Source organism: Apaloderma vittatum, unplaced genomic scaffold (assembly GCF_000703405.1).
Source record: "Apaloderma vittatum isolate BGI_N311 unplaced genomic scaffold, ASM70340v1 scaffold5446, whole genome shotgun sequence".
NCBI classification, from domain to species: Eukaryota; Metazoa; Chordata; class Aves; order Trogoniformes; family Trogonidae; genus Apaloderma; species Apaloderma vittatum.
In genome coordinates, this window is record NW_009719862.1 from 10,647 (window position 1) to 27,206 (window position 16,560).

Sequence of the window (16,560 nt, forward strand, 5' to 3'; positions counted from 1 at the left end):
GTTTTAAACAAATTAATCAGATCTCAACTGATCCTCTTTCTAGGATTCTCCCTGTCAGGATTCTTCCTGAAGTTAGGGAGTCCCCAGCTGGTTTTAGTACCAGAAAAACCAGAAAACCTTATCTAGTCAGTGTCAGATGTGAATACACAGAATTTAAGAAAAAAGAACTTAAGTTTCTAATAGTTTAGCTACCAAAATCTGTACATCTGAAATACCTTGTTACAGGGATAAAGAAAATATAAAAAATAAACTCCGAATATTTCTAAAACAGATTCTTTATAATGTAATATAAACAGGTATAAGGTGTATTCTTTTCTCATTATCAATGCATCTATTCAATACTCACACTAAGAAAGTCTTTACAGTACACATGCCTACTCCATATTATCGGTATTCCAGATCAACTCTCACTTCTCATTAGCGAAGAGAATTCTCCACCGAATTCTCACAATTCCAAAAAATCATATAATCTCATAACAAAGTCTCCCATCAAGAAAGAAAACTGGAGGAAAAAAATATATATATAGTAAATTAAACATGCATGTTTTTCAAGAGACCTTTTAGATCCTGGTTCTGAAAGTGTCGCCTCTTAGGCTATATACATGTACAACGTTAGACTTTCCTCAGCACATTTACAAAATTTTAACAACGTAAAACCTGTAGATACACAAGTATAATAGCAGACCATCATCCAGCACTCTACACCTGTGGTTAAATACAGCTTTTGATTGTAGAAACAGTTCACAGGAGGCTAGATCCCTTTTAATTTTATGTTTTTATTACAATGTCCCCACACCTCCAAGTATAAACACCGAACCCTCCCCATTTCTCATCCCTCTCTCCCACCCACCGAAAGGCTGCATAAGAAACCAAGGTAAAGCAATTTAAAGCCACATTGATGCCTAACACACAGAACAGGTCTGAAGAAGTGAAAGCCTAACATTAAAAAAAAAGTTAAACAGACTTTTGATTGCAAAATATTAATAAATATGTAATTTAAAAAAATATTTTTCCCATTTTGAAGAATGTCCACAACAGAGAAATAAATTCAATAAAATAATCTAAAAGCTGTCCTTTTGGAGTAAAAACCAATTTTAGAAACCAATAGTGTACTGTAGGTTGCAATTACTGTACCTACACTTAATGAAGAAATCGTAGAGTCTCAGACTTGCTCTCCTTTTATTGTTCCCCATGCACGCCATAAATATGGCTTGTTATTGCTACATCATATATATTTGATATATATACATATGATGCATGTCTGCGGAGGCCCTTTTTAAAAAACAAACAAGAGCATTACTCTGGTGTCACAGATACTCCCTGTATGGAGAAATATGAAGCAAACATTTACTTGTAAAGCTTATCATGGTAGCTACCAGACTGTTCAACTGTTCTTACAATGAAATATCATGGTAGGAAAGAAAACCCAACTATTGGCTTCAAAAGGTGCTTTTATCTGGACAGTCAAACCAGCGAAAACAGGAACAGAGTTACCACTATACTGGAAGATCAAAGCACCATAGTATGTCTGAAATACACAGTACTTCCAAACAAACTATGAATTCCTCTAGAGATCTGCATCACCAGTGGGGCAAGAAAACAACATCTTAATTTTCTGTTCAGATTTTATTTGAAATCTAATTCAAATTGTCAAAGCTACAAAAAGGGGGAATATTGGAGTTATTTCTGCTATGTCACAACATTCTAAACCAAAATATCACTACTGCCAGCAGATCAGTTACACACATTTCTGATGAAACTTCTAAAAACAAAAATGTTTCTTTTGGGCAATAGTCACAATGAAGATATTTTGTACAATATAAAACAATGACAGGTCTACAGATGCCAATACTCATGAGTATACACGTGCATTCACAAAAAGAAAAAAAAATCAGGAATGCCTTTTTGTTTTTTTTAACAGACTGTTCAGGCACAAAAACAAAACCGCATTTCCAGTAAGTGACAGCATCATAAAAAATATAACATTGTCAGTGTTTGCTTTTCTTTGACTTCTTGTGAGATCTGTGAGGAGAACGGGACTGAGACCTGGATTTTTTTCCTGACTTTTTAGGGGATCTGGATCGTGATCTTCTTGATCTTTTGGGTGTCCTGGACCCAGATGGTGACCTGCAAAGAAAAAAAAAAAAGTTACGTCAATTACTAACTCTTAATACTTTTTCTGCAGCTATTTGACACTCCTTTATTGAGCTAAAAAAGGCAGAAAATATGTTTCTCTAGTAAGGTGAAGCAATGGAACAAAATCTTGCTTTTGAGAAAAGGGCAATTTTTGTATTTTAAGGTTTTTAAGGTATTTTTGTCTTAATTTTGATGCTTAGAAGCCACAAGAAAAATTACACCAATTCATGTCCTTCTAATGCCTCAACTACCTTGCCTCTAGTATTAGTAGCAGCCTATATCCATATATGGAAGAGAAAAAGAAATGAAAAATTATGTTGAATTGTGCTTTGGGTACTATGTCCAGCTCTGGAGCTCTCGACACAAGAAGGACATGGACCTGCTGGAGCAGGCCCAGAGAAGGGTCCCCAAAATTATCAGAGTTATTATATCTCTCCTACAAAGACAAGCTGAGAGAATTTGGGACTGTTTACAAGGGCCTGTAGTGACAGGACAAGGGGCAATGGTTTTAAACTAGACCAGGGTAGATTTAGATTAGACCTTAGGAAGAAATTCTTTACTGCGAGGGTGGTGAAACACTGGAACAGGTTCCCCAGAGAGGTGGTGGAGGCCCCGTCCCTGGAGACATTCCAGGTCAGGCTTGATATGGCTCTGAGCAACCTGATCTGGTTAAAGATGTCCCTGCTCACTGCACGGGAGTTGGACTAGATGACCTTCAAAGGTCCCTTCCAGCCCAACACGTTCTATGATTCTATGCTGAAACATTTCTGATTCTCAAATGTGTTCAGCTTGTGATATAACCTCACAGAAAAAAAGACAGACACTGAATAAACTTACTGTCATCTAGCTCACATCTAATTCAATTTACATTGTATCAGATTAATGACCATCATATTAACACTAAAAATATTTCACCTCAAATACTTTTCTACTTTATTTGAAGTCCTAACTTACAGCAGAAGAATCCAATTACTGTAAATACGATTTTCTCAACAGCATCAAAGGAATTTTCCTCAGCAAGTCTGAGGAATATTACATGAATAAGATATTCTACACCTCTAAAACAAGTGGAAGCTCAATTTTCAAGTTTTGAGCTACAAAAGCATCAATCCAATAATAAAATCTCACCCCAGGTTGAACATTAGCTAGAGATAAATACTTATATCAGTCTGGAAATTAGGAAATACTACTTTGGAAACAAAAACCCATACACAGCATTTAATCTAGATTTTTTTCATTAGAAGAAAACAAACCCCATGACAGAAGTTTCATGTAAGCTTCTCTAATCAAGTGAAAGACAGCATGCTTACTGTAATTCTCCAGGCTATGGAATATTTGTCCTTCAAAAAGAAAGCTAATAAAGCAGCAAAGTACTTTAAACCAAATAATTAGTTTCCAAAATTACCAGTAAGCAGGTAAACAAGAACATGGAAGTGAAGAGTCTTTTAACTATCAAGGCTGCAGACATTTCAGAAACCAAGCATCCAAAAGATACTAACCAGAAACATACAGTACAGTCCATTATGAGAGAAAATACTTGTGCATCAAATGTGCTCTGTTAAAAAACACAAAGAACCCTCAATGAAAACACACCTATGTACTTAACCTTTCTACAACGTGAAATAGAGAAAATATCAGCTTACCTTTTGGCTTTTTTACTAGCATCTCTGGGAGAATCTTTATGTGACGACCGAGAACGAGAACTCTCCTTGTGGGACCGTTCAGAGCGCTCTGAGCGTTCTGATTTTGGTGACGGAGATTTTGCTCGTCTACTGCCACTGCTGCGAGATGGGCTGGGTGAAGCACTGTGTCGTCTTTTCCTTTGCAAAGAAAGCAAATGCAGTTACGTATATACACATACAGAGACACGCAGAAATGGGAAAATGTAATTAGGAAAATGTGATTCCTTTCTGTAGATACTTTCTTTTGCCAATGATCATTTTAGATACTTTCCAGTAATTAAAAACTACTAGGATTTTTATTATGTAAACAAAACAAATAAACTAAAAAATCAAGTTCAACTTGTGCACTAAATTTTCACTGGTTGGGAAAAAAAAGCCTGTGACTCATCTCTGTTTACTGCAATGTAAAAACATTGTCATAGTTTCCAGAGAAGCAAGGCGTTTTACCGTATCTACACTTAATACCACAGAAGAGATTGGCTATACAAGTATTAGAAGATCAGACTGTACAATCAACTACCCTAAAAACTAGTTGTTCTGAAGTATTTTCACTATAAGATGAGTAACATTTAAACTACTGCAAATAATTTGTGGTATGACTGCAGCACAGTTCAGACTAACACACAGCAGTCAATTTACTGCTAAAAAAAGAGTTAAGCATAACCTGTTTTTAACTGGCTTTAACTGGTCATTTTAGCATGTTTCCTCATGGCCTAAATAAGACAAAAGGGGATTCTACTCAAAAGGGCATCACTTGGGGCAGGATAAAAATGACAATTCCTTTCAAGTTGCAAAGCATGTTTCAATGTGCAATGCATGTTTGTTTCTTATTCGGCATTTGTGGTTTTCCTTTAAAGTAAGATGCGTGGCACAACCTAATTTTAAGGGTCCTCTTGTATTCAAAAATTTCAACTGTAAGGTTCTTCCTTTGATCCACTTTACTCCAAGGAAAGCCATACCTCTCTTTTCTTGTTGGTGTACATTCCTCTTTTTCCTTCTTATCTTTGGACCTGGATTCGGATTTTTCCTTGTCTTTTTTGTCTCTGTCCCGTTCCCTTTCCAACTCTTTTTCTTTTTCCTGAATTATTAGAAGCATTCATGATTTCAGATGAGGTGTGACTAACTATTACATAAAAACAATCAAGCTAAGCACAAAAGTACTAAGCACTAAAGGAACACAGCACGTTGTCTGGGAAGCAAATATCAGTCACAGCATACCTGCTTTTCAAATCTTTACTACTGCTTTGTCCACAGCAGAAATACTTATTTTAACACAAACACTGACAAAAATATGCAAGATGTCACAGTCTGTGAGAAAGTCTGAGTATCTAATTGGAAATGAACAGTCTTCTATTTTACAAATTTCAAGGAAACATAACAGCTGTAATAGATTTTTAAAAACTTAATTAAACACAAAAATACCAGGAATCTCTTTTTACTTAAAACATATGCATTAATCTTCATTAATCCAGGCTGAAAAATGAGGTAATTTCGTAACTACACGACATTTAAAAACAAAACAAAAATACAAATAAAATTCTGCAATAACATCTACTTTGTCAAAAATAGCCCACAAACATGGTCCATTCCTATATATCGATGGGACAGTTTTGAAAGAAAATATATATCTGAACACACCTTGTCTGCCCATTAAATAACTGGAAAATTAATTATACAAAATAAACATAAAGCTTCAGCAAGCTTGAACACAAGAGATGTGTTTCTTTCAGTATTGGCACAAAAAATAATCCCTTCTATGAACACATGGCAAAAAAAATAAACAGATATTCTCTGCGTACCCCATAAAGAAGAAGTGATTAAGCTAAATGGAAGAAAGAAGGGGAAGAGGAAAAAAAAATAGTAATAGAAGGAGGGAGGAGAAATGATAACACAAGTGTGGGAAATACCAGGACAGCTATACTAATCTAGCCTCACATGTTCTTTACATGGAAGACTTAATAGTAAAATTTTCAAGTGTCTGTTATAATTATATTTACTATTGCAAACTACTGCTAGATTCCAATGGGCTCTTCAGATGTGCCGAGCTTATCTGATATCATAACTAACTGCTTCATCTGGATAAATAGGAGTAAACAGTATTTTAAATAGCTGTAAGTTCCTATTCTCTTAACAATATACAATACTACAAGGAAGTTCACTCTTGGAAAGGTTATTCTATAGTGAATTAAGACAATATGAGCAGCCACCAAGTTGGTGGGAAATGCAATCAGAATCAGTATTACGTTATTATACAAACTAACTGTATCATGGCATTAAAGCAAAAGATATTATTCCCTTGACAACAGGTTTATTGTTTTAAAGAATACCTTTTTTAATTATCATTAAGTATCTCTTAACTTCATCGTTGAAAGTGAAAGTGAATCATCATTAAAAATCTAAAATACTGCAAGCTGGTTGAACTAATATAAACACAAGGCATCCACATTTACGAGGATTACAATTTCTGGTTTTTTAAAGCTACTGCCTCACTAAACATTCTGTGCTTACTATACAAATCAGTTCTTTCTCCAACTACAGAAAACACTGAGGAAGTAGAAAGTTTTAGGTTACAACTACATTTTAAAGGAAAGTTACTTATAACAAATAGTCTTGACTGCTAACATCAACTGCCAAATATGTGTATCTCCTGTGATCAGCTTTCTTAATTTTTACAAGTCTCTTCCTCCAAACTACTGCACAAATTACTTCAGTGAATTAGTCAGATATTGAGCACCAAATGATGCAAAGAGCAAGTGACAGCAACTCCTGGTGAAAACTGCCTATTTGTATTTAGCTTCCAAGAAACTGCATGGGTACCTAATTTCATCACTGATCTGATAGGCTGTAAAACCAGATTCAAGAAGCAACTGCCACTTCTCTCTCCCTAACCACCTTGCCTAAACAGGTTATATGTTGTTCTGCTATGCTTCAAAGATTCAAGGTCACATGACATCACATATACGATGCTAATTTTTAAAGCCTCTCTGATTTCACTGTCCATATAGGACTACTAAAAACAATAATGATACAGAATTATTCACTTCTGGGTGACAGTATCAGCTGAAATTATTCAGGAAGTCTCAGACAGTGGAGAGTCAGAAGAACATCTGCTGCTTAATAATATTCTTTTTCTTCCTTTGGAAGCCTATAGGCACAACTGATGAACTACTAAAAGTAAAAATATAAAGTACGATGAGCATCTTCAATTACAGCTCTCCCTTTCTTTTCCCACAGCTAACAGTTTGCTTTATGTACTATATTCAACAAGTGACCTCTTTAAGGTTTCAATACATTCTGATGATACCCATCTGTACACTGTGAAATGCTACATTATTTTGATTAAAAAGAGAGATTATAGCTACTCTGCAGGAAGCACTTGGACTCAGACATGCAGTGTGATATTGCAGTAGAATTTTAACGAGAACCATACGTTGTTATACTTAATGCCACCTTACATTTGATAAACTCATTCAAAGCCTATTACAGAATCAGAGCCAAACAAAGAACATTTCTTACCCTCTGGAGCAGCTTGTCTCTATAGTGTTCAACCTGTTCCTGAAAACTCTGGCCTGGTTTCTTGGGTCTTTTCCCAGACTCTAACTCATCCTGAAACTTCATCACCTTAAGCTGTGAAAATAATACTGACCATTAGGTTATTTGGCTTATTATTATCCCGTTAAGCAGGTGGCTGAAAATAAAATTTTCCATGATTTATAACCTGTGTTCTTCACTCTTTCTATACAAATTTGTGCACAAAACAATACTAACTTAAACTCCATCAAAACAACAAAACCGCACACTGGTCTGCAGGCACCTGCAGTGGTTTACAGACATGTTAAGCACTAAAAATAAAGGGATTCTTTTCTGTTATTCTACTAAATTCTGTCCCCACCATTAGAATACTGAACCCTTATATGTCTTAGATCATTATCTGTTTTTTTCTTTCAAAATGACATAATTTACTGCAGGTGTCTTAATACATTGTTTCAGCTTCTCTTGTCTACTCCAAGTTTTCCTTCAGAAACTGCCTTTTTTCCCATTTAGCCCTAAATATTAAAATCAAATGACTGACATAATTAACACACAAAACAAATGCATCTCTTCAGGGCTGCTTGCACAGAGCGACTGGCTTGAAAAAAGTGTTTTACTAACATAATGCTCTTTCACGTGCTATCAAGCTTAGCAAGATAATTCAGTTCACTAGTGTTTCTAGATGTAACACTAAATTTACTGCAATATCATCTCCAACTAGTCACAAAGTTAGGCAAATGTCAGAATTTCTCTATGTGGATTTTTGTTCTATTTTGGACTGGATACACAATCCAAACTGATTCATATAATAAAACTACTCTCATATCGCCTATAAGTTGTCAATTCTTTATTCTTACTGACATGGCCTTTTACAAACAGTCCTTAATTATTTTTTTTTAATAAACAGGTGTCTCTTTTCTGTGGAGGTGGGGAAGAGCTTGATATTAAGTAATGCTGTATTTGTCAGCTCCCTTCAAAATGTTTATGTTCTGACCCTCCAGTATTTCCTGCTTCAACACAGACCTCCACAGTCATATGTGAGTAGATTTTTCCAGTGCTTGAGGTTTCATTTTTAGCAAACACATAAAATACTTTTCTCTTTAGAAATTAACTACTCCACACTGGAAACACCCAAAGGAAGAGACTTTGCAACTGTGTCCATTTTGAGTATCTTAAATGATTCTTATTCTCCAGGTCCTCAATTCCCTAATATGAAGTAGGCACAAAAATCAAACCATAAAGCTTCCTCTCCCCTCTCAAAAGCAGCAGGCCAGACAGGATATGAGGATGCCAAATATTCTAATCAGCCTTTCCGATTACTGACTGGGCAGAAAGGAAAGGTATCACAAAAACAGATTAATCAAAAGAACAAATGCATTAAGAAACATAAAACCCAGGCAAGCATGGCTCTACTTTCAGTTACAGAGCTTATGCCAACAACACATTTTTCATTTAGTGTCAAACATGATGGATGGGGGAAAAAAAAAAAAAAAAAAAAAAAAAAGTGTATCTCGTACCATGCTAAGCTTCTGACAAATGTTCTGCTTACTCCCCTCATTTATATAGAGTATGCTCTACCTATAGTTGAGCATTTTTCATTTTTGTTTACAATTCTGTCAATTAAATAGTCTGCGACCAAAGGAAAAGTGACCATGATTTGTCACATATCACCCCACCTTTCATAAAGACATTTTTTCTTTCTCCTCGCCTTCAAATGTAAAAGTTTCAAAAGCAGAAATACCTCTTGGAACTACATATTCAGTGGCACCCTGCACCACTTTTTCTGATAAGAAATCAAGACAGCATTCTCTATCATCATGCAGACTCCAAGGCCATAAGTTGCTGAGCACATTCGGTACCAAACAGTACAGAGAAGGCTTAGCTGATCCAGAAGGCCTCCTTGGGCTGTCACGGTATGAACATGCCCACAGCGAGATCTACTTTGTGCTACCAACTAAATCAACCAGATAAAAAACAAACAAACACAAAAAAAACCCCAAACAACAACAAAAAAAAACCAACACCCCCCTAAAACAAACTCCCATCCTTACAAGATTTTATTGACATTTTTTACATTTTAATTTACTTTTTTTGCAAAGCTGTGACATTGTCTGCATTTAACCACATTTTGAAATCAACAAAGCATAAGTCTATAGCCCAAAGTAACATGAAATGAGGAAAAACTAAGTATCCAGTCAACAGACTTTAATACACTAATCTCGACACAAAGAAATGCTGAACTTCTAGTAACCTGTCTTACGTGCATGTCACACAACCCACAGCTGGCATGAAATTTAAAATGCCAAGAGAACTCTTTGCATATATTTTTTCTAATAAGTGTGGTCAGAGGAGGGAGGGAGAATTAAAAAAAAAGTAGTTATCAGCAGGTGCGTAGAGGAAGAGAGGAAAAACAGGAAAATCTTATACAATAACCACTGACTCAACACATCCCCAAACTTCAACTATATTAAGATCATATGGTTTCTTGAGACACCTGTGGCCTTTTACAGATCAATCACCAATGGATCCCTCTTCTGCACACTTGCTGTATCTCCCTTTGAACACACGTAAACTGACTCCTTTTAGAAAGATGCTACGGGTAGAGGAAATCACCTCTAGTACGTCCCCTAGAAAAGGAGACGAAATATTACAAAACACTGGGATGATATCAACAGCTCAATACAGAAAGATCATTCTCTTCCATCTTCTTCCTCCACTCCTGCACTCCAAGCAAAGGTTCCTCCTCCAGCCTACCCTTGCAGCAGCTGCAGGGCTGGGCTGAGCCTTCCATAAACCAGATGAATTCACTAATCTGGCAGAAAGCCATCCTCTACCTTCAATTTTTTTCTCCCTGCATTAGTGAGATGTATTGACTCAGGAGAAGAAGAAGAAGTGCCTGAGGTTAAAGGTAGGATCAGCATATTCCCTTTCAGCTGAGGTGAACAGCTAGATCAGGTCATACTAGACCTTCATGTACAGCAGCTTTTGCTACTTGCCCTACTTAGTTACAGTGGTAACTATGTTTTAAAATAAAAGGCATTACTTAGGTCCCAAAGTCCAGAAAAGAGTTCTCTGAAGAATTCTACTGCTCAGAATTACAATATAAACTTACATGTTTGGTTACATTCCTTCAGCATTACACTACTCATAGCTTATCGGTCGTAGTGAACATTCTTGGGGATCTTTCCATGTAGAGCACATGATGCTTATACTCCCATCATAAAGTTTCAGATACTCCCTCAGGATAAAAAGATCCTTAAGATTAAAACTGCTTAAGAATTGAATTGATGAATTTTCTAAGGATTCCACTTTGTAAACCCGCATTTAGAAAAACTAATATATTCTCACTGTTAAGTATTTTGTTGTCCAATAGGAAAAATCTACTAAGCCTGTTCATCCTTAGGAATAGATACATTGACTTCAACCATACTATCTCTGGAGTCAGGGGAAAATTTTTCAAAACTCTTTGCCAAAACTTTGTAATACTAATTTCTTAGGCACAGCCGTCTCCCACGGTAGAGAGAATTTGGAGGTTTTCAGAGACTGCATGCAGAAGTGCCAAAAGTAACTGAAGTTCCTCTAAGTAATCTCTGCTAAATGCTCCAATACAAGGATCATCTTGCTCCCTAACCATCAGGAGGTATCTCTCATAAATTCACAATGAACAGATTTGCAACATGCCTCTGGTGTATTGGTTCTCCTCTTGAAATTTTAAACTTGAAAGTGTAAAAGATACAACATTCCCTAGTAGTTCAGGTCTTGATTAGAGACTAACAAGCGACCACGGTACAGAAAAGCTTACATCTTGCTACCACCATTCATGGAAACCACAGAATGACAAAATCTGAAGCGGTACCCATAGCTTTTCACATTTTGACAGAAACAGGTGTGCTATGGGTAGCCTCCCTTGCTGAAAATGAATCTATTTTCAAATTCTAGACTGATTACAAACAGTATTGACATCGAAGCAGATCAAAGTCTTATTTTTCCTTACAACAGACTTGCCCAACAATGGCTGCAACAAGTCTTAGACTGCCAGCACCAAAGCAACACAAGCTTTGAAAGCTTAAGTTTTCCAGGAAGTCTGCAAGCAGTGGAACTTCTGCAGCTACAATATCATAACGTCAGTGATCATGATGTACACATGAAATACCTCTTCAGCTCTAACAAGCCTCTGCATGTTCAATCACACTCACAGGATGTCACATGTAGAGCTAAGCAGTTCCTCACTTTTGTCAGCTACAAATAGCAAAAACGTTGGTCAAGCAAGTGCCACTTTGTCTCATGCATTATTAAACCACAATGATTAAAATATTTAACTGGCTATCTTTTTGCCATTTTGCAGTGGCATCAAACGAGCTAGGCACAGAAACCTCCACAGATTGCAAACACCGAAGGGTTATATTGTTCTAGTGACAATTCCATGTGTCACATAGTTCCTAGGTCTTCACGAACAAATACACAAAAGCAAGTATTCTGCATACTAAGCACGATAATCCAGAGAAAGAAATAATGGGAACTGTATAGAACTTCAGTTTCTTGACAAAGGTATATACAGCCTTAAAATCCAGAAGAGGCCTTGGATACAACCTGCTCTTGTGGACTACGCTTACCTGTGTTGTAGCAATTTTCTGCTAGAGATTTAATAAACCACTACATAAACTATAATCTTGTCTGGTACAGGAATTCATATCAAGAAAACAAGGAGAGTGCCTTCCTTTCCTTTGGGACACAGAGCAAAAAATTCTTGGCTCTTGGTAAAAAAAAAAATAAAACTACACCTCAAATACCAGGACAAACTTTTTTTTGAGGGGGAGGAAATCATCTCTATTTACAGACTGGGAAGGGGGTACTAAGCACAGACATGAACAGCGTAACAGAATCCAGCTCTGCATCTCCTGAAGCTTAGTGGTACATACTAGAAAGGCTCTAAGAGCCTGTCTCCTGCTGCAGATGAAGCCTGTCCTGGGCTTTTTTTGAGGCTGGATTCTAACATCTTGCACAGCAAGACGGAGACAGAAGTAAAGTACCTTAGAGAAAGGTCCAAGAAGGACAATGCCACTTCATTTTTTTCCGCGACTTTTTGTACATTCTGAGGAAAAAAGCTTAATGATCAATCTAAGCAACATAAAATTCCCATTTTTCTAACACTTCACAGCACTGAGGTCTCTCTACAAAGAGGAATACACCTTTCTAGGTCCCTGAAGCGGGGAAAGAGATACACACATATACAGCACTACAAAGACCATTCTGAAATTTGAGTTCTAATGCAAAGTGAAGTGCTTAAAAAAAAAAAAGGTAAAGAAATCACTGTTCTTCAGCCTTTTTAGCAGAGGCAAAAAAGCCTCTGCTTTTGCTGGAAAGAATTTACACTTCAGTAGGATTAACAGTGGTATGGAGGAAGGCAAAGAACAGCTTCATAACTAGCCTTCTCTGATGGCTGTGGTCAAAGTTTCTTACTACACTTTCCCCTCCTAGTTGACAAATTTCATTTACTAACTGTGGCAAGGGAAATAACTGTTGTTTGTATTCATGAATTTTCCCGAAAAAAACATGTTCCAACTTCCCTGGTAGTCACTGAGTAAACTACTAGAGATTCACACTTTGCCGTTTTTTTGCTAACGATTTTACATGACATTTTTAATTGTGTGTGTTAGATGGCATAGTTGTTAAAGTTGATAATCGTTTGGGGTTTTTTTCTCAGTTCCTCCCCTCAAATTTAATAATGGATGTGTTCTTTTGCAGGGACTGGGTACATACTAAGAAGAAACTTTGAGTGTGAATATTTTAAAGTAATACAGGGAGTCCTTCCCTGCCAATCACAAACGTGAGGACAAATTTTAAAATTTAAGTATGTCTGCATCATGTGTGAAATGTTCTGAAAATGAAAAAAATCAAAACAAACCCTCAATACATTTCGGGCACTCCAGAAGTCTGAAACTGTGATGGTGATTTATTTACTACAAAGTATAAAGATGGCAGCGTGCACAAATGTTTACCACCTAAAACTATTACAGACAGGATACACTGCTGAAAGAACTTAGAACAGCTGTGCTGTGTAAAACTGACAATGATTAAACTGAATCATTTCCTAATCTGTCTCCACAACTACCAAGATATCATCTATACAAGATACTCAATCTGAAAGGAGCCCTTTCCATAACTGCTACAATCATTATTACAGCACAGTGAAAATTAGTTTCACTTGTACTTTTGTTAGTCTAACATCATGTATTTCCTACAGAACTGCTGCCATCATGAGTCAAGTCAGATATAAATCTGGTTTAGCTTTCCTCAAATTCAGAATTTACTTCTAATGGACAAGTATCACGAAATTTCAAATTGCTATGCAAAGAAGAGGTTTCTAGGTGTTTAGTTACAGTCCATTAATTTTAATAATCTGAACTACAAAACAGAAACATGTGGGAGAAAGCAGTTGTGACATTTTAAAGAATTATCACTTGTACATCTTCATATTACAGAGCTTTGCTACTGTTGGATTTTAGCTAACTAGTACATTCTAGCATAAATAGGTAGGCAGCCATAATTTCACCTTCAAAATATCACCCGAATTACAAGCTGTCACTTGAAAATGCTACAACCGCAACAAGTAGTTTATCAGCTTTTTAATATCCTTTTAATGCACTGAAAAGAAGGTACAAGAATATCAGTACTCAAAGTATCGTGGGTTTTAATACTGAATACAAGCTGGAAAGTCACATGTAATTTAAAATCTGTTTTTTTCATGGCATGGTATGACAGAAAGGCTACACACAAGCTCAGAAGCCAACAAAAGAAGAATCTGTCCTCATCAACATTAATAGTTATACTAATACTTATGCTTGGAGAAAGAATAAACGAATAAGTGAGCCCTATAAACTGCATGTAGGTCTTCAATTAAAATACCCCATTTCCAGAACCACCTAGTTTTGATTGCATCAACTTCTTGGTTTGATGGCTGACACAGTGAAAAAAACAACTTTTAAATGCAAGGCAAGAGAAATACCAAGAAAGGCACAGGACTAAGGCCACATCCAAAAGTCACTTCCATTTACCAACAAGAAGAAAGTGTAGAGGAATCCAAGCAATCTAAGGCTATCAGTGCTACTGAGAAAAGGACACTGAAAAAAGAAAAGTAAAATATCCCCTGACTCAATTTTTCATTTTTTTTCCCCTGCATTATTTTGAAAGCCAAAGCAAGGTAAGGCTGTAAAAAAATCCATACCTTTATAAGCATACAGTGGACTAAAATAACCACTATATAATAGAACTATAATTATTTCGGTAAAAATAACTCCCTATTATACGTAGAGAACTTGGGGGAGGGAGGATTGGAAAGGTACAGAAGAGTGGCACAAAACATCACATGCTGACCTCTATCTCTCGGAGCTTGGCACGCTTTTCTTCACTCATTTCTGAATATTTGACCGATGACTTGGATTCAGGCATTTCTTCTTTAATAGGATTGGAATACATGTGTTGCTCTTCTGACTTAGAACTCTGAGTGTCCTCCTCATCTTCACTTTCTTCTTCTTGACTGTACAGAAAACATAATTAACTGATATATATAATGTAAGACAATTATCTGTTACAAAATTTACCATCTCTTCTACTTAGTTTCTATGATTAGTTAGTAGTTTTGAAATCTGTTAAGTAAAATTCTATTATGCAAGTCTACAAGATAGCCTCCAACTGTGTCACAGGTATCTTAGTACTCTCATTTAATTAAATCATTTGGCTTTATTACTCAGATAATTTACACTGTTGATTAAGAGTGCAGAAGTCTTGAAAGTTACAATCACCAAATCCATATCTAATTACAGATCTAACTACAAAACAAATCCACTATCTCAAGAAAATCTCTTAGAAGTGCTATAATTGTGCTTTTCAGATATAGTAAGTTTTATGAAGTAAAATTTACTACACTTTTGCTTTTTAGAGACAAACCTGAGACACATTAAAATTTATATTCCCAGACTGGCCACTAGAGTACTGCAGGACTATACACAATGAAGCAAGGTATTTAAATCATTTCTAACAGATGTTCGTAACTGCCTAAAGAACAAAGTAAAAGACTGCTCAAAAACAACAGATGGTATGGAATCTATTAGCATCCAAAAAACATATACATCAGGACTGTGTTTGTCTCAAAAGCAAAATCCAGAGGCTTACATAAATCCTCACATACATGACATCAAGATTTTCAGACTCTAAAACACTACTACCTTATTTCTTGCTATTTGACATTAAGTTACCAAACCAACATAATATTCTGGTTAACAACTCTACCTAGAGGTGTAATTCATCGTGTGGAAAAAAAAAATATGGTGGCTGAAAGCACGATGCAGTAAAATCCTGGGTTTTCTCCATTTTCTTATTTTCCTACTTTACAAATTTCATTTTTGTTCTGCTCTCATGATACATATCTATCTTAACAGGAATTCCAAAAGACACTAAACCTTAGAGGTAGAAACTTAATGTGTTTTCATCATAATGAAAAAGTATTTACTTTTGAATTTCCTCCTCCTCAGATTCTTCATGTTGGTCAAAAAGCTCCCACTTAGAAGTAGTAACAGCTAGAAGAGAGAGTAAGATCACTTTAACACAGAAAGAGTTATCACTTAATCTGAAAATTAGTATTTGTAGAAATAACAGAAATTAAAATGTGATAAAATTTACCAGCATGTAATACACACTATTTCACAGAAATACTCAAAATAGCACTAATATTGCACACCATGTTTCAGTAAATCCTTCAAAGGCAAGCAAATTTTGTCAGTTTGTAAAATATTTGTCAGTTTTGTATCTTCGAAACAAGTAATTAGAAAGACTGCCAAGAATGTATCCAGTTTTTTTTTTCAATATTGATTCTTAATGAACCGGAAATTATTTTTAAAGGTTGGTAAGTAACTGAAGTAGAATAAGAAAACCAGTATTTTCTTCATTGAAGTGAAAAAGCTACAACTGAATATCCTACTGCAATACTACAGAAATGATGTTAGCACTTTTAAACAGCACAGCTGAAAACAATCATGAAATTGTAAGTGACATTAAGCTTTCAGTTTACTTATGGAAGTGTTTTAGTTTAATGTATACTTCGAAAACTAACCTTGAGCTTCCAGTTCTGATTCATCCACTGCTTCCCACTTTGAAGGGGCAACTTTAAATATAGGCTCATTCTTTTTTGAATCTTCAGCTGTATCCACTGTCA

General features: G+C 35.9%; 1 protein-coding gene across 1 annotated transcript in view; it reads right to left on the bottom strand.

Moving 5' to 3' along the window:
• Window positions 1-1,607: 1,607 nt before the first annotated feature.
• U2SURP (U2 snRNP-associated SURP domain containing) overlaps window positions 1,608-16,560 on the bottom strand; it is a 37,686-nt gene continuing 22,733 nt past the window's right edge. The window contains exons 19-25 of the mRNA XM_009870795.1: window positions 16,459-16,554; window positions 15,859-15,925; window positions 14,724-14,886; window positions 7,335-7,445; window positions 4,778-4,896; window positions 3,780-3,956; window positions 1,608-2,127 (exon numbers count right to left, since the gene is read on the bottom strand). Of these exons, the coding sequence (XP_009869097.1) occupies window positions 1,989-2,127; window positions 3,780-3,956; window positions 4,778-4,896; window positions 7,335-7,445; window positions 14,724-14,886; window positions 15,859-15,925; window positions 16,459-16,554 (872 nt within the window). The 3' untranslated portion in view covers window positions 1,608-1,988. The remainder of the gene's footprint in view (window positions 2,128-3,779; window positions 3,957-4,777; window positions 4,897-7,334; window positions 7,446-14,723; window positions 14,887-15,858; window positions 15,926-16,458; window positions 16,555-16,560) is intronic.